This window comes from Melospiza melodia, chromosome 5, assembly GCF_035770615.1.
Source record: "Melospiza melodia melodia isolate bMelMel2 chromosome 5, bMelMel2.pri, whole genome shotgun sequence".
Taxonomy (NCBI): Eukaryota; Metazoa; Chordata; class Aves; order Passeriformes; family Passerellidae; genus Melospiza; species Melospiza melodia.
In genome coordinates, this window is record NC_086198.1 from 69603918 (window position 1) to 69621817 (window position 17900).

General features: G+C 39.6%; 1 protein-coding gene across 2 annotated transcripts in view; it reads right to left on the reverse strand.

Annotated features, from left to right (window-relative positions):
- Positions 1–693: 693 nt before the first annotated feature.
- The window catches only part of KIT (KIT proto-oncogene, receptor tyrosine kinase), a 55125-nt gene continuing 37918 nt past the window's right edge, over positions 694–17900 (reverse strand). For both annotated transcript variants that reach the window (XM_063157261.1, XM_063157262.1), the window contains exons 9-21: positions 17592–17785; positions 16400–16506; positions 16181–16307; positions 15818–15922; positions 15614–15724; positions 13809–13959; positions 11922–12010; positions 11447–11574; positions 8633–8755; positions 5003–5114; positions 4810–4909; positions 4069–4174; positions 694–2960 (exon numbers count right to left, since the gene is read on the reverse strand). In XM_063157261.1, coding sequence (XP_063013331.1) covers positions 2835–2960; positions 4069–4174; positions 4810–4909; positions 5003–5114; positions 8633–8755; positions 11447–11574; positions 11922–12010; positions 13809–13959; positions 15614–15724; positions 15818–15922; positions 16181–16307; positions 16400–16506; positions 17592–17785 — 1579 coding nt within the window. In that variant the 3' untranslated portion in view covers positions 694–2834. The remainder of the gene's footprint in view (positions 2961–4068; positions 4175–4809; positions 4910–5002; positions 5115–8632; positions 8756–11446; positions 11575–11921; positions 12011–13808; positions 13960–15613; positions 15725–15817; positions 15923–16180; positions 16308–16399; positions 16507–17591; positions 17786–17900) is intronic.

The following is a 17900-nucleotide window of genomic DNA, read 5'->3' on the forward strand; positions in this document are numbered from 1 at the left end:
GCCTTAGTAGGGTAATTTTAGAGATTTATACGCTCCAGAACTACAATTAAATCATATAACAAGCAGGCAAACCCTTAGGCAGCACAGGAACAAGTGTGAGATGGGGAGTCACAGATTTCACACCTGGAGTAACTACGTCAGAGGGACTCCCACTAAGACACAGAGCGCCTGCTCAAGCGAGGGCAGCTTTCCCTTCATGACCCCTCCCAGTGCAGCAGCCCCAGGTATCTCCTGCTGCCTCCCAGCACTCGGCCAGTCCAGCACGAGCTCTCATGCCAGCCTGAAAGAGGGGCCAAGAGCACGTACATGGCTTTAAGCAAGGGGGAATTCAGCATCACTGCAGCCTTTGAGTGGCTCCAATTCCCTCTGCAACCATTTCCTTAGCAATAGTGAGAGTTCTTAATTTTAAACACTATTTATGACATATCAACTGCACCAACAGACTACAAGATCAATCTTCTAAATGCAATTTTCTCCCAGAACAAAGCTCCACTGGAATTTTCAAGTATTTGTCCCATATATTCACAGGTAAAGAACTTACATAGCAAATAAAATTTTTTGGCAGGTATTTGCAAAAGTGTTTCTGAATGCCAGACTTGAACCTGTGTGTGGCCAGACACTGAGGTTTTGCTTCAACCCAGGAATTTATTAAGACTTACATGAAAATATTCAGTTTTAACATAATACACATTGTTAGCATTTGAATACATATTTACAGATTTATTTGAACTTTTCTTAACTGCAATTCTACAACTGAGCAACATATCCATAAGTGTTTCATAAACTTTCAAACACTTACATATTTATACATATAGTTTTTGCATATATATATATAAAAAAATATTTTTGAGACTCAAGGACTGAGAATCGTCAAAAGGACATTATTGCTACATTTCCATATTTACAAAAACAATGCATAAACCCAGTCAAAACACCAAGCCATTGCAAAATAAGTTTCAAACCCCCCCAAATTATAAAAATATAAATTTCAAGAACGAAAAAACCCAAACCTCTTTCAGCTAAGTGTCTGTAAAGTACCGAGACATCTATAACAACTAGTTTGTCTACAGTTGCTCCAAAAGCCAACACGTTACAAAAGAGCTTTTATAGCATTAAACTGAAAATGCTCAACAACTAGTATGCATAAGAGTGCATCCAAACAAATGGCTAACTTTGGAAAGGTGCAACAGCCTAAGTAAGTTCAGTGCAAATGGCTAATTTTTTTTATTTAACTCTGAAAGACGGATTCCTGTAACAACAAACCAAATGCACAGTCATAGAAGGAGCGCGGTATTCAATGTAACCCAAAATATACTACCAGCATGTGTATTTACAATTACCTTGTATTTGGGCAGCTAGTTACACATTTGAATTGCATGTAAACTCAACCAAAATCCTGGTAAAGTAAGTAACAGAGTGCTTAAGTGCATTGTAAATAAATAGATACTCAAGTAGTACTCTGCCTCTGAGAAATACTTCTCTCAATGCCTTTACTTATTTTTAGGGGTCAGAAACAAAGGAAGACAAGAACCAGCAGTGTTCCTGGTGGGAAGAAAAGGGGTTAGAAAACACTTTTAAGCACAGCCCTGGGCTCAACAGATTCTGACCCCAAAGCTTCATGTCTTTCAAAGATGAATGAAAAGATTCTTTGTTTTATGCCATTTATAAATTTGGCACTTCTCAGTTAGACTCTTCTTCATTATCATCTCTGGACTGCCAAAGAAACAACTTGGGGTGGAGGAGAATAGCCCTTTCTAGTTAACACTATCCATGACTGCCTGTGGGAAAGATTCACCTGGGTAGGACAAGATAAGGAAAGAGCCCCCAGGAGAGCATTATTTTTCTCTGGTCTCCCTTAGATAAGATGACTCGTTAAACGGCCTCCTCTCCGTACACACAGTTTACTGGAAGCAGCCTTCCTCCTCTTTTCTGACCAATTTGGCAGGGCCCACCTATCTTTGGGGAACACTTTTAGATGCCACTATTAGCAAAACAAATGTCAAAGTCTTTGGGCACCCCAGGCAGAGGGCCACAGAAGCAGTTCAGGTTCCATGGTGGAGTGAGACCCAGCAATGGGCAGCTTCATCCTGGCAGGGAATGCACTTCCTGGTGGGAAGTAGTGCATATATCCATGGAAACAGTGCAACTGGTCTGCAAGGCTGACAGCACAGCTGGGAAATAAAAATGAAAATCCATACTCTTCCTCCCTTCTCCTTTGGTTTAAACCCCAGAGCTCCCAGGAGGGTTTCCAGCTGTGCAGATCACCTTTGGAAGGGTCTTGGTTCCTTCACCTCTTTTTCCCAGACAAATACAGCACCCTCATTGGCCTCCAAACTATAATACCTGCCTGAGAAAGCCTTTCAGGCTTGGCTGGATGTGGAAAGGGGTTTACAAAACCATTAACTTAATACTTGTTTATTTCAGAAATTCAGAAAAACAAGATTAACTAGAAAATGACTGTATGCATTCCAGGCACAGATCCAGAGACTAATCACTGCAGATTTGGTTTGATCTACAGTCATCTAATTCCACACCCTGGTTTATGATTTCTTTAGTCGGATGTTTTTTTCACATCTGGCTCTCTACTGCAAATACACACAATATAGCAAAATATATACAGCTTCAATTAACACTGCAATGACGCCTGTAACCGTGCTCAGCAGATTAAGTTTATGTATAACAGTGCATGGTAAAGGACAGTATTACAACAACATTTCAGCTACACAGTGGTAGTAGTGAGTAAAAGAAAGAGAAATTACTGAAGTTGTCCCTCTCTCAGCCCCTGCACAATACAAACAGCTAACACATCTGATCTCCTCTTCTTCACATGCCACTCAAACATCTTCGCGTACCAGGAGAGGCTGAGTCGAGGAAGCACTGCTGCCCACCGAGTTAATCCTCACAGAGTGATCTGGAGCATTTCCTTGGCTGGAAGGTGGGGTTGAGAAGTTGGCATAAACCTGAAGAAGCCAAACACTGGTGTCAATACTCTGCAGACTGCTCCCTTCACACATTCTTGGAGACCATTCCTTTCCCAAGCCTTTTCCCACCCTGTACTATACACTGCTGTAGAAAGGCTCCAGCTCAGGAACTTCTTTGCAAATCAAAACAGTGTCAAAAGGTCTTGAGCTTAACTGCTACTTTAAAGAATCACGAAGCTCAATCTCAGTTACTAAAACCACTGCAGCTTCCAACTGCATGCCAAATTTCAACTGACCTCAAAAAAAAGAAATAGCTCAGGTTATACTAAGCTCCCCCAGAAATCTCACTAATAATTCCTTCAGATTCTTGCTTTTGTTTTAGTAATGCCTGCACCTGCCAAAAATACACTACAGGATGCAATCGAACACCAGCAGCTTTCGGTTTCCTCTTTTCTCAAATTGTCAGGAAGCCATGTACTCTCTTCCCAAACGAGGCATCCAGAAAGTAAAAGGAAGCAATATTTTTAAGTCAGGTCTAAATGTACTTTTGTAAACCCTAGTAACACACAAAGGTATGGAGAGAGATGATCCAGGTTTAGGATGTGCCTCCAGTTTTTCTTTGGACAGTTTTTTCCAGTTGCCTGCTCAGAATAAGCTTTTGCCATGGAATGGTTGAAAGAGCAGCGCACACAATTTGTCACAACATACCTCCAAGGTTATGTAAATGTATTAGGGGAGGGAAGTGAGAAGATACAGAAGAGTGCCAAAGGCTCCACCCCTTCATCCAATGGCTTTCCTAATTAAAACTAATTGTATTTATTTCTGGGATGTTTCCCAGATTAACAGAATTTTTCATAGTTTAGGATAAGGTGAATTTATGCAGTACTGTTGCATTTTGTAATGTCAAAATTGTTGTGACAGGTCTATTGTGAGAAACATCAGTAATGCAAAAAATGTTCTGCAGCTAATAAATGTTGGGTATGGCCTTAGATAGATACTGTCTAATGGAATAGCCCAAACATCATTCTTACTACCCAGACTGATGCTGCAAAGCTACATAAGTAATACCAGAAATGCAGTGCCTGGACTCTCCTTCTCACAGCTCTAGTGTAACATCTTGCTTGAAACTGCTTAATCCATAACTTACCCGGGGGGCATTATCTGAAAGCTGCTGCTCTATCATCTGTACAATTTGTTTAAATGTGGGTCTCCGTAAGGGATCAGCATCCCAGCAACTCTTCATTATGTCATACCTGTAAAGACACCAAAATTAAATACTGCTCATGAAGAAATCCTTAGTTCTTATCTCTCCTGCATTATTATTTGAAACAAAAGCATTGCATCTTCTTTAAATGGCTTTAAGAACAGGAATGTTGCTGCTAAGACCTGTGTTTGTGACAACAGAGAACACACCACTAATGGGAGGCTCTGGACATAGTTTCTTTGACAGCTTGTTAAATGCCAATCCATTTACAAAATAGTGAATTAGGAATGTCTCATAAAGAAGATCAGTAGTCAGCCCTCTTGCTGTCAGGAAGTAAAGCACAAATGCAGATGCTGTACAGTCTGGTGATGCATCTCATTGATTTCTTTATCTGAAGTAAAAATGTTTAATTATGTTTTGTGATCTGTCAATAATTTATTGACAGAGAGCAGGTGCCATGACAAAGTGATTAGATGGCACAAGGCATGAGTGTATTTCATTCCTTGTAACAACACAGGCATGAATTCTGCTACTTAAGAGTACATGAATTATTTAAAACATGAAAATAACTTAAAAAAAATACAATGGGGCAGTGCAATGAGCCTTAGTGCAAGAACAGAAGCTTCCCTTTCTTCACATCTTTACTGTTGTTTGGACAATTAGAGGTGCTGGTTGCTCACTTACATTTCAGGTGGCGCACACTCAGGGCTGAACATCCTGTATCCTTCTTTGATCATTTTATAGAACTTGGAGTCCACAGGTATCCCTGGATAGGGGCTGCTTCCTGTTGAGAGAGCAGGTGAGCAATATGATTTCTGCACCTACAGTAAACCCCCAAATGAAACAGATATGAAGTACACATCTTGAAGGAGCTTACCTAAAGAAAAGAGCTCCCAAAGCAATATCCCGTAAGACCAGACGTCACTCTCAAAGGTGTAGACGCAATTGAAAATACTTTCAGGTGCCATCCACTTCACGGGAAGACGAGCCTTTCCAGGGAAGAGGGAATAAATTAAGACAATAGATATAAGGAATAAAGAACTGACAAGGTAAAATCAACCTGTTCTGTTTTTTAATGTGCATTAAGTATTTTTAAAATCAAGAAGTATCCAACCAAAAAGAAACTTTTAGCATTTTAGAGTCTCCAAGTGCTGCATTGCTAGTGATCCATCTTTCTGTGGGTCCACCAAGCAAATAAATACTGTTCCTTGCACTCTGATTTTCTGAATACTGTTTGACTCCTTCTGTCTAATTAATAAAGGATATCAGGAAGTCAGAGGAAAATAATGTAAGTGATCATGGCATGGTTACTTAAGCATGTAAGCAAGTCTACTTTGATGGACTGGCTGGCACAGGCAGCCAAATAAGATTGACACAGTCAAGATGCTTCAAGGCTTTAGTCAATGCATTAGCTCCTTAGTCTATCAGTAGAAAAATTTAAATTCAGATAAAAGTAATATATATTAATATATATATTTTTGGGCAGAAGTGTTGATCTGCTGGAGGGCAGGAAGGCTCTACAGATGTATCTGGACAAACTGGATTATGAGCCAAGCCAGTTGTATGAGGTTCAATAAGGCCAAGTGGTGGATCCTGCCCAGCAGAAAAGGACCTGGGGGTGCTGGTCAGCAGCAGCTGAACATGAGCCAGCTGTGCCCAGGTGGCCAAGCAGGCCAATGGCACCCTGGCCTGTGTCAGCAATAGCGTGGCCAGCAGAAGCAGGGCAGGGATTGTCCCCCTGTACTCAGCACTGGCGAGGACACACCTTGAGTGCTGTGCCCAGTTCTGAGCCCCTCACTACAACACTGACATTTAGGTACTGGAGTGTTTCCAAAGAAAAACAAAGAAGGTAATGAAGAGTCTGGAACATTAAGCCCTACAGGTCATTTATCCCAAAGAAAAGGAGGCTGGGGGAGACCTTAGTGCTCTCTACAGCTACCCAACAGGACACTGTAGCAAGGTGGAGATCTGTCTCTTCTACACAACAAGTGATAGGATCACAGAAAATGGCCTTGAATTGTGCCAGGGGAGGTTTGAATTGGATATCAGGAAAAATTCTTCACCAAAAGGGCTGTCAAGCATTGGAATAGGCTGCCTGGGGAAGTGATGGAGTCACCATCCCTGGACATATTTAAAAAACATGTTAGATGTAGGACTTAGAGAAATGGTTTAGGGGACTTGGTAGTGCTGGGTTAGCAGTTGGAGTGAATGATCTAAAAGGTCTTTTACCACCTGAACAATTCTATGATTCTGTGAAATTTTTTTAAGTTTGTGTGGGAATGGAAAGATCCCTTATGAATGCTAACTGGAGCAGAAGAAAGGACACAGGAAGCCTTTGCATTTGCTTCCACCTTCCTCTCCCTGGTTTGCCCTTTCCTTGTGTGACTGTAGGAGCTGGTCAGACCTCTCTCCTAAACATTCTTCCTGCTTTGGAAAAAACAGACTTCTTTCTCCCAGTGATCAGAAGGCTTGAACACATCTCATGTGAAGAAAGTTTGAGAGAGCTGGGGTTATTCAGTCTGGAGAAGAGAAGGGAGACCTCATTGTGGCCTATATAAAGAGGACTTACAGCAAAGATGGAAAGAGACTTTTTACTGGGGCTTGTGATGACTGAACAAGGAAAAATGGTTTTAAACTGAAAGGGCATGGATTTAGATTGGAAACAAGGAAAAAAATTATGATGAGGATAGTGAGAGACTGGAACAGGTAGTCCAGAGAGGTTGTGTATACTGCCTCTGGGCAACATTTCCAACACTGGAGATGCTCAAGGTCAGATTGCATGGCTCTCTAAGCAACCTGATCTAGTGAAAAGATGTCCTTGCCCATGGCAGTGGGGTTGGACTAGATGATCTTAGAAGGTCCTTCCAACCCAAACCATTCTATGATTCTGTGATTCTATGAACTCAGAAAACTTAATGGATAACCTAGACAAATAAAACTCAGTTGCACACTTCCCTCCTAAGCTGCTGTTTAAACTTCCTACTCCCAGGACCCTTTATGATCAGGCAGCTCTTGACCTGACCTTGAGCCTGAAAGTAGCTTGGTTACACTAAACACTACTCAATATTTTGTCACAGCAGGCACTCATGAATCATTTCAGCTCCTACTGCTCCCTAACCTGAACCAGTGGCTGGTACTGACATTGTTTTGAAGAAAACCAATAAACCTGTCTCACAGCCTAAAATAAGGATGCTGTAGGTACCTGAGACATCAAGGCCTGCTGGGTAACAGCACAGCACCAGAGTTATGTCATACCTGAGGTACCATGGATTGACTGAAGTTATCTGAGTGGCAAACCCCTTTGGTGAGAGATGCTCAGGTGTGCCATTTTCTCTCTTTATCAGCTTGCCAAAGGCAGGACAGGTAAGCTTTAGTTCATGTGCTGTCAAGCCCCTAAGTAATGACCAGCCCTCATCATTAAGATCATGGAGCCCTCAGCTGAACTGGGGACAAGGGCTGCCTTGCTGAACATGGATCTTCTCCTTTGAAAAACTGTGCAAGGGAAAGCATACGTACTCTGAAGGCAGCAGCTGGCTGCACCTATCTGACACAGACTTAGAACACTAAGCCAGACAGCATAAATCAGTTTGAGATGCAAAATACCTATACTTCATAAACACTTCCCCAGCTTAACCACAGAGAAGCTCAATTTTCTTTTGTAGTAGGGCTCTTTTTACTACTCTGGCACTTTAAAGGGGACTGGAAGAGCTGCCAAGGTAATCTGCATCACTTCAAAGTGCCTTTGTACCCCTCCAGAGGTTTAATAGGTACTTGTGAGGTCAGTACTCTTCTACATGGGAGGTTTTAAACTTTCCTCATCAAAATATAGTGTCTTGTTCCAACCCTGTTACAGGGTTTGAACTACAGCTGCAAGCTAAAGCTGTGTTTGTTACACATACGAGGGAGGTTAGGATGTCTCTATTGACTCAGAGAAAACCAAGATGTTTTTGCCTCCCATTGATGCTCTAATCAGTAAATTCACACTGCAGTTTTCATTGTCTGAGTGCTCCCTTACAGAAAAAGAGAAGCTGCAAAACCCTGATTATTTAGATATTTTTAAAATAAACTATTTCAATAACTGACAAATAGTGCAATGCACAGGGATAATGTTTCCAAATAATTCCAAAATTAAAATTAAATCCAAAAACTGGGATACTAGAATATTTCCATGTCAAAACTAGCAATTACAGATCAGTACTTTTGAGTACATTCATGTATAATAAGACTGGACATTATATTGGTGCAGCAAAAACATTTATTTCACTACAACATGCATTCAGCTATGAGCACATATTTTCCAGTATAACAAGTATAAACTAAGAATGTTGTCAGCACACACATCTATGTCAGAAACTTCCCCTCCTAGCCAACACAGAGATATGTATATACACACCAGAACTGGAAAATCCAGATTTCCATATAACTAAAAAAGACTTTTATTTGCACATCAAGACAACAGGAACTTACTTAACTTAAAATAAGTGTATTAAGTACCATGTATACTTACATTTCCTTTGACCACGTAATTTGAGTCATTCCTTATATCTCTTGCCAGGCCAAAGTCACAGATTTTTGTAATTCGACCATGAGTTAGAAGAATATTTCTTGCGGCCAGATCCCTATGAATGCACTAAATAATAGACAAACAAACAAAACTAGTTGATAATATCCCTAACAGGCTTGGTTACATGTTTACTTAGCTATGTAACTTACTGTATTATGCATTTTAAGGCAAGCTGTAAATCAAAATGAAGCCATGTGCTAATAAGCTTACTCAGGTGAGTAAACATTCTGATCTCGTATCTTTACAATAATTACATCAATCCACAGTAATAAGGTTGTCTATGCATTTAGTTTAGAAAATATCAGTCACAGTCATTGAATTTTGCAGTGTTTCACATTCTAAGCTAAAATTTAAGGTACTTTGTTCTGATTTATCAAAATCCTCACTGAATTGTTTCCTAATACAGGAAAAAATAGAGGGGAAAGTGTGGTTTGTTTCCAAAATATTCCCAATATTCTGTCATTGATATAGAAGAGCTGAAAATCTGAAAATAGGAGAAATTATGGTAACAACTTCAAAGCACACAAACACAGAAACTGCATCCTGTAACAGAAATACTCATCTGGAAAAGCTGAATTATTATGTACCTACAACAGGTTAAGCAGACTTAAGTATTTTAAAATATGGAAATTCTCACATGCCAGTATCTTTCAACGGATGGTTATGCATTCAGTGACCTAAGCACCTTTTATTCCAGTTTTTACTTTAGAAGTGGGCTTGTGTTGGTAACTGCAGTTCCAGAAGGGTGTCTGAGTTTCCCAGCACCTATGTTTCTTTGTATAAAACTGTGGAGCCCATGTGTGTTTGCTAGAGAATGGAGGTGATTCTCTAACTAAATGATTTCTTTCATCTGGAAAGAAGAGTATTAACCTTCAGCTTTACTGATGGCATGTACCATGCAGGCCACAGCTATCTAAAATATAACTGAAGAGAGTTCAATTTTCCTTTTTTCTTTGAAATTCAGAACTTTTGGAATTTCTAGCCAAAAAAAATGACCTAAAATATCAAAGGTTATGAAAATCAAGCTGAGAACTTAACTGCAGCTTGCACAAGTAACTTAATCTCTGTCCCTTTAGCATGCTTACATGAGGAATGATTTTTACTAGTTCCACTGTTTTGGTAGACTCCCGTTCACCTCTGTATACAATGCATTCTGCACTTTGCGTATGTGAAGCTGTCACACAGCACTGAAGCAGCAAGGCAAAGGAACTGCCAAGAGTCAGTATGGCTCTGCCTTGTTCCTCCAGAAACAGTGCAGTTTGCATTAAATATAGACACTTTGTCTAAGGGAGGAAGCTCTGATGAAGGCACCGAGTGCTTAAGGCAGCTGCCCTCCCAGAACAAGCTCCTATCCCAACTCCTGCACAGCCTTGACAAGCTGTGGAACAGCAGCTGAGCACTCTGTGTGCTGGTCTTCATGGACCCTCCTGCCTCAGGGATGTGAGGCAATCTGAGGCACCTTATCTACCAGCCCACAGCAGTCTGCATTAACTAATTCAACTGCTGGAGCCCAAAGAGTGCAAGCATACACAACTGAAGAGGACCAGTAACACATTAGTGCACTGCAGTTTAATTCTGTGATATAGGTGTTAACTCAGCACTGCCAAAGCAATACTGCACATTACTTCCCATCCTCAAGGTGAGGTGATGTTACATTCTTTACTGCCTTTGCTGCCATTTAATGCCACTGTGTCTGTAAAAATGGAAGGACTATAAAGAAAAAGTCACCAGGAATGATACATAATGGATCCAGGGGCTACTCTTTAGGAAAACAGAAGAAATACAGAATGAGTGTGCTAAGCACTGCCCGTCCTCAACAGTGAAGGATGCAGGAGCGTGGTGAATCTGTGTTTCATCTGTAATATGATATGTTTGCATGTCAGGCCTGTTTTGAATGTGTTGATAGATGAAAAATAAACTAAAGGGAACTTACGCTTTGGTTTGGAAGAAGGAGCAGTGGGAGAAAAAAAAACAAGTGCAAAAGCAAGTTTTAATGTGTGCTTTCCTCAGAGCAGAATTCAAACTACATTTCCCAATAGTAATACAGGACTCCAGGATTGTCTTCCTTTCCTTGAATTGCCTAAGTTTGGTTTTGTACATTATTTAAGGTGCACCTGTAGTAGCTACATTAGTTATAATGTTTACATGTTAAATGGCACTTTTGCAATAAAATGCAATAGCCACAGGGAGATACTAATTATGCTGTGCTTAAGCCTTCTTTATAAACCCCTTTCTGTTATGCAATACCTCTCCTATGAAACCCAGAGGAATGTCTATTATGTTCAGTGTAGTCAACGAAGATTTTTTGTGGGTCTCTAAGCTGACCTTATCTTTCCAGAAAACTAAAAATCAAGACATCTCCTGTGAATTAAGCCATGGTTACAAAAAGAGCACACAATGTGATACCTCCCCTCTTTAAGGCAGTATTCTGCATGAGAGAAGTAGCAAGTGCAGTGCTGTTTAAAACTCATGCAAATAGATACCATGGCACTGATTCTACTACCCACAGCAGTGGATATACAACAACACTGCTTCACATTGACCTCTGTTTTAGGTGCTATAAAACATCATTTTTGGCCAATAAACACTGTACATAACTCCAACACCATGTAAAGCTTCAGGTATGAGAGGGAGCCTATCAGTTTGCAGTGCTTGTTGAAAAGAACATAGAAGTATTCACCATTTAAACACACAGATCCCATTAGTGACAAAAAAAATCTACTGATTCTGTCCATCACTGAAAAATTCTGAACTTACATTTTTGGAGGCAAGGAAGCTCATGCCCTTTGCCACCTGGTAAGAAAAACTTAGCAGATCTTCTACATCTAAAGCAAGTTCATCATCTTCCGGCATAGAAAGGGTAACATCCTGATCAGTGTAGGATCCTACACAATGTAAACAACAACAGCTTTTGAGTTAAGCGAGTGTAATCATGTAGAAATCACGCAGAGTTGTTTTGACATTAAACAAAACAGTAATTTTAGTAAGTACCAGTCTAGAATCACATAAATAGCCCATCACCAAAAAGGAAAAATAATCCTGATACTCCATTTAAGTGTGAAGAAATACAGGACACTGTAATTTAGCATATTGTTCTTTTTCAAGCCTTCTCACACCAATTACTGAGTTTTAAGTGTCCCCACAAAAGACAAATATGCTAAAACTGAACAGGCATGAAGCCTGTCTTCCTGCACTCCTATCAGCAAACAGAATTCCTTGTCACTGAACTCACCAGACTTCACAGGTCGTTTTTTGTCAGCCTTTGGTGGGACTGCATATGACACTCCTGGTTTCATGTCCATGTACTCATTGGCAACATCACTGTAGAGGCAGCAGAACAAAAGAAACATAGTTTAGTGAAAAAGATCTCAAAAGCTATTTAAACAAAAAACTAGCATCAAGCCAACCTTCTGAATAATTGATTTACAGATGATCAGTTAACTGGAAATTCATGAGTGTGTGAAAAAAAATGAGGAAACGCCTGTACAGAAAGAGAGGTTTGTTGGTACAGTTAATGGTAAACCTCAAAGTTTGGAGTTTGGCTCAGGTGAGTAAACAAAACCATTCATATAAATACTGTTTATACAGACTTCATTCTCTTTATATTAACATCCAGATGTTTTACAGGATCTGCTAGTGCTTCCTTTTTCTGCTTAGGCCAACTTCTACCAGACTATTTCAGCAGTTCAATTGGCAACTGAAATGCAGAAGACAAATGGTAAAAAATGTTAAATTCAGAAATTCCCAAGTTCCGTAGGGCATTCACATCTATTTCAAAAGATCAGCCAAGTCTTGGGACAGCCATCTGCTAGATTCTTTTAAGTTTAAATTTTCTTATTGCTATATATAATTCAAATGTACAGATTTTCATTACTATATGGTTTATAAATACAGTTTAGGCACCTTTGGAAATGATGGATGTACTTTGGCATTTTTCACTTCATTACCATTAGAATTCATATACTTCCTTAGCCTGAAACATCTGCTTAGTTTAAGGACAATAAATGCAGCCACAGAGCTAACATGGGAAGGAGCAATGAGATCACCAATAGCTTTAGTTACCACCAGAAACACATCTGACACATTCAGCAGCAGTAAGTACTAACACGAGAATCTTGTAAATACTCTGCTGTTAATAGCTCAGTTTACAATGTGCCGTTTGTAAACTCATTTTACAATAACTCAATATGCTGAAACAGCACAATCCCTTCACTGTACAGAGAGCACACCTCCAATGGCAAATCACAGCCTTATGTTCATCACCCCAGTGGTCTCAACCTCTCTGGGGCATCCCCAGCTACCCATTTATTGCCATGGCACAAACAGCTTCACCAGTACTATGCCTTGCTGGGATAAAAAACTTTTCCAGCTCCTTGGGTCTGCCTGCTTCTTTTACGATTGCCAACACAAAGTAACAGGCCCACTGGGGCAATAAAAAGACTAAAATTTAGAATGGGCAGGTATTTTAATGGCCCGAGGGTTTTGGTAAGCTGTCTCTCACTTTGCAAATGGAAGGAAATCTGCTTGGAAGCGCCCTTGGAAAGAACTCTGGGATGGTATATAAAACACAGCAGTTAAAAATATACAGGAGAATTAAGTGCAAGAGCAATCTCAGAGCCATGAGACAGGTTGTTTCACCACAAAACACAGTGAGCTGTCAGTGGCAGCCTGCTACTGACATTTTAAGACACTGGTTTGATATTTTTAAAAAATCATTTCTGAAGGTAGGAATTTGGGAGAACTCAGGGTACTAACGGCCTGACACTGGGGAAATTGTCATTTGAAGTGCCAAATAAGCACTACCAAAGTTTAATAGCAATAAACATAAATATGTACAAAAAATTGGAGCCAAGGAGGTGCATGAAATAACTGCAGAAAATTTGATAAAGAAGAAAAACAAAGAACACATACAATCCACTCTGTATATAATGACACTGTTGGAATAAACCACCCCCTGAACAAATAGCCTCTTAATTAAATTTTTTTCTTGTGCAGCAGAGAGTCTTCAAAGCCTGCTGCATTAAATGTTTCTCCACACCTCTTATCCCTAATAAACTTTGATTTCTCCTCCTTCCCTATCGTCTAAAAACACAAGTACGTTTCAGCAGGTCATACTTACGCTGCAGGCTCTGACTGATGCAAAAGGTTCTCATAAACAGCTCCATCTGCATGTTCTTCATGTTTTGGACAAATAAATGAATCTCGTTTCCGTCTCAGAAAATTCAAAAGATCACCATAACAGCAATATTCTGTAATGACCAGAGTGGGCCCTGTAGATGCATGTAAGGTTTAGAAAGCTGGTGAGTATTGTTTTCAAAGCAGAAAACCTTACATAAAGCTAGCATTCAGTGAAGCACACAGGCTGGACTATTAAAAAATCACACTGTCTAGCACTGTCTAGACTTGAAAAGTTATAGATAAGTAACCCAGCATCCTCCCTTTCACAGATGAACAACTATGGTCCAGCTAAAGCTGTGTCCCAATTAATGTTCTGCCCCTCAATAGCACAGCATTGTATAAAAATTAAACAAATAAGTCTTTTTCTCTTTTTTCATGTGATAATGTTTCTGGCCAGACACATCTGTTTGATTTTGCTCACTTCCTGAAGGAAGTTATTTGTTCCAAACGTTAAGAGTAACTCAAGCTTCAAACATTAATCCTTTTGATTCACTTCTGTTTACAGTAGAGCTTCACACTCCTTCAGTAATGTTTTGGAAATGATGTAGAGTGTTATATTCTGCAGTATAATAGGAAAAATCATTCGAACAGAACAGCCTGCTGCCACAGAAAACTACATTGCACAAGGTCTTAGAATATTAAAATGAAATCAGAAAAGGGAATCAAGTCATCTTCAGCATCAATGTTTATAGATCAAATATATGTCTTTTGAGTGAATGACTCCAGCTATGGACCTTGAATATGTAATTACACTGCATGCTATTTCATCTCTAAGTTTACTCTGTGCCATCATTTCCTAACTTCACTGGTTTATTTCCATTTTTCTGCAGTTAAAAATTATAGCTTTCACAATAGCAAAAGAAGTGTCTGTGGTGTGATTTTCTTACAGACAAGACTTTTTTTCTACTAAGAGAGATATGCAATCGGGCCCGTGAGTCGGGTTAGTTGGATGCTTGAACAAAACTGTTTCATCCTATTTTTAAATCATTAATTGTGAGAAATATTTTGCCTTTGCCTAAAACTATGAATTTTTACAAGATTATTTTCTTTGAAAAATGTGTAAGAATCAATACCATCTTTCATATTAAAACGCATACAAATTAAAAATACAGGTTTCTATCACTCTATTGACACTTCAGGAGATTTTCTAGCTGTAATTTTTGTAGTTTTATTGTGTAAGAAAACAAACTTATGAAGTTAATACTAAATATAAAACATTATGGTTGTGCAATGCTTTTTTTGGAAAATTACTTTTCTCAACTTTCTGTTGCTTAGAATTTGTACTTTTATTGGTGCCTTGACAGATACATTTGCAGTTTAAACAGAAGGCTGGAAGACTAGAGAAGACAAGCCTGTTGACTTCACCTTGGATACCAACAAGGAAAGAGTTCTCATTAATGAGGAACAGTGTGGTGGAGGTGAAAATTTACACCGTACGTTTTGTTATCTCTCAAGAAGAAAGCACCCAATGGTTCACATGAAAGAGAATAAAAGCAACCTTCCTGTCTAGCTGCAGCTACTTTGGTCTTACTATTGGTTTTATGATGAGTCTAAAATCTAGATTCAGTAAACCACAGGTGATAATCATGATGATCTGCAACCTGTCTAAGCATGAAATGTAAGATTGTAAGATGAAATTTATCATTTCTACACTTAGAACTGCACCTTGGATTCTTCCTCAAAAAGTCCATCCTCCTGGCAATTAGAAAAGAACAGAAATAATCAACAATCTGCAGATAACCCCACCTCCAATAGTGCAAGCTCCAAGCAGATTCACAATATTAATGTGGTTTCCAAGGTAACTCAGCACTTTGAGCTCTGACATCAAGGCTTCTCTCTCTGTTAAATGGGCACTGGCTGAAAGGCAAAGCACAGCACTCAGTATGTAACACACCAGCCAGATGGAAGAGAGAAAACACTGTATATCTGTAATATACTACAGCAACTTACTTTTCAACATCTTTACTGCTACCGTCATAGCAGCATCAGACTTAAATAAACCATAAGCAGTGGCTTCAACAACTTTCCCAAAAGCTCCAGCGCCAAGGGTTTTACCTAATAAAGCAAACAAAATACTTTGTAACAACTTTGAGTACTTCCTCCTGTAGGGCTCAACATTTTATTTTATTATATCAAGGAAGCTATTGCAGATATGCCTGCTTGCCTTTTGTCCCAAGGCAAGAATGAGCAATTATCACTATCTGCATAATTGTGCAACAATTTTGTGACAAAACCCTGCTGTGTTTGACCAGAGTCTCATATGAGACCTGAAGGTTCCACCTTGCAGATGAAGTTAAATAAATCTAAACTAACCAAAACTTAAACGGTTTCTAGGAAATTCCCATTTGTGATCATAAGGAAGCTGTGTTGGATCTATGTAAACATAGTTGTTTCCATTTATTTCTTCAACAACTTTCCACTGAACTTCATACTTGGGTTTCTGGAAAAGAAAGAGAACTGATGTTACTACTGAAGACTCAACAAGTAGCTCACACACTTGTTTAGTTTGGGCAAAGGGGCTTCTGATTTTACCTGCAAATATACGTACACCAGGATCATAACTATGATACACATCAGTCCTGCAGCAACTCCAAATGCAGTTAGTAAAGGGGTGAAAAGAGTATGTGTACGGATTTGCTCTGAAAAGAAACAGAAAATTCTCCTAAAAATACTGGACAAGAAAAACTAAATTAAAAATATGCAGGTGAAAACCTTTCCTTGTCTCTTCTTTTTGAAATACAGTTTGGGGATTTGACTTTCCCAGATGTGCTCCAGGTTTATCAGCATGTCTTTCCTGAATGAGCTGTGGGAGACGGAGCTGGCATAGAAACCATGCAGTTCGATGCCTTTGGAGTCTCAGCTTCATTAATTCAGGGGGTTTGGCACTAAGATCAGTTAATGCAAGGGGTTTGCATGATCTCAATCAAGTTAGGTTAAAGAAAGAAGCTTTTATCTGAAGTCCCAATTTCTTCTCCTCCCCTTTGCCCCCCACCTAAGCATGATCACTACAGCACAGTCTTTACAAGGAGAGGTTGTGCCAAGTAGTGAAGAAATACAATTCTACTACAACCCATCTGCCCCAAATCTGGTGTATTTATTTGTATGTTATATCTGGGTGTAACAGAAAAAAAAAGAAGCAGAACATTTGGTTTTGCAAAGAAGAGTACAGCTTTACAAACACATTTAAAATCATCTATGTTCTAGTGGGTTTTTCTTCTCCCCCACAAACCTACAAATACCACTACAAAACTCATAAGCCCTTTTGCAGCATGTTGTTGTTACTTCTTTTATAGCAGCAGGACACTAAGGCTCCAGGCAAGTTGGGGACTGCATTTTTCCTGAGACATTGTAAAAACCTGAATCAAAATGCAATCTTTCTTTGAAAAAAGAAGTGATGGCCTAAATAGTCAAAACAGAAAAACAGGAAAACAAAAGGGACAGAGAGGAGGAAAGTCAGGGTAATGCTGTAGGGGGTTTTCCTCTGTGCTGCATAGACAGAAAAAAACACCTACCTACTGCACTGCAGAACAGGTGCCATAAAAAGACAGTACCACAATAGTCATTGAGAAATTAAAGCAAGACTTTGACAGGCAGAACATGCAATGAAGTATGTTATCATGTGCTCAGCCACAGTACTGTAACCTTCTCACAGCTAAACCACTTAAAATCCTTTTCCAGAAAGAGCCACACACCGCCCATGTTCTGTGTGTTCTGTGGCTGTTACCTTTAATAGCAAAGTTGAAGAAAGCAGAGCTCCTGTCCCCGTTGCTGGAGGCCTCACAGCACACGGTGCCGGTGCTCCTGAACATGCTGGCGTTAATGGTGCTTTCAACCAGGATCCGCTCAAATGACGGGGCTGACGAATTTGTGTAACCAACTTTGACATCCATGGGGGATATTGTTGGTGAATCAAAACACCTGGAGAAAAAATACTAACAGTTACCTGCAGTGGATTGCTACCTGGAGTGCCAGACCAACAGAGAACTGAACAATTCTGGTCCACAAATGGTTTCAGCTGAAGATCTAAACCCTG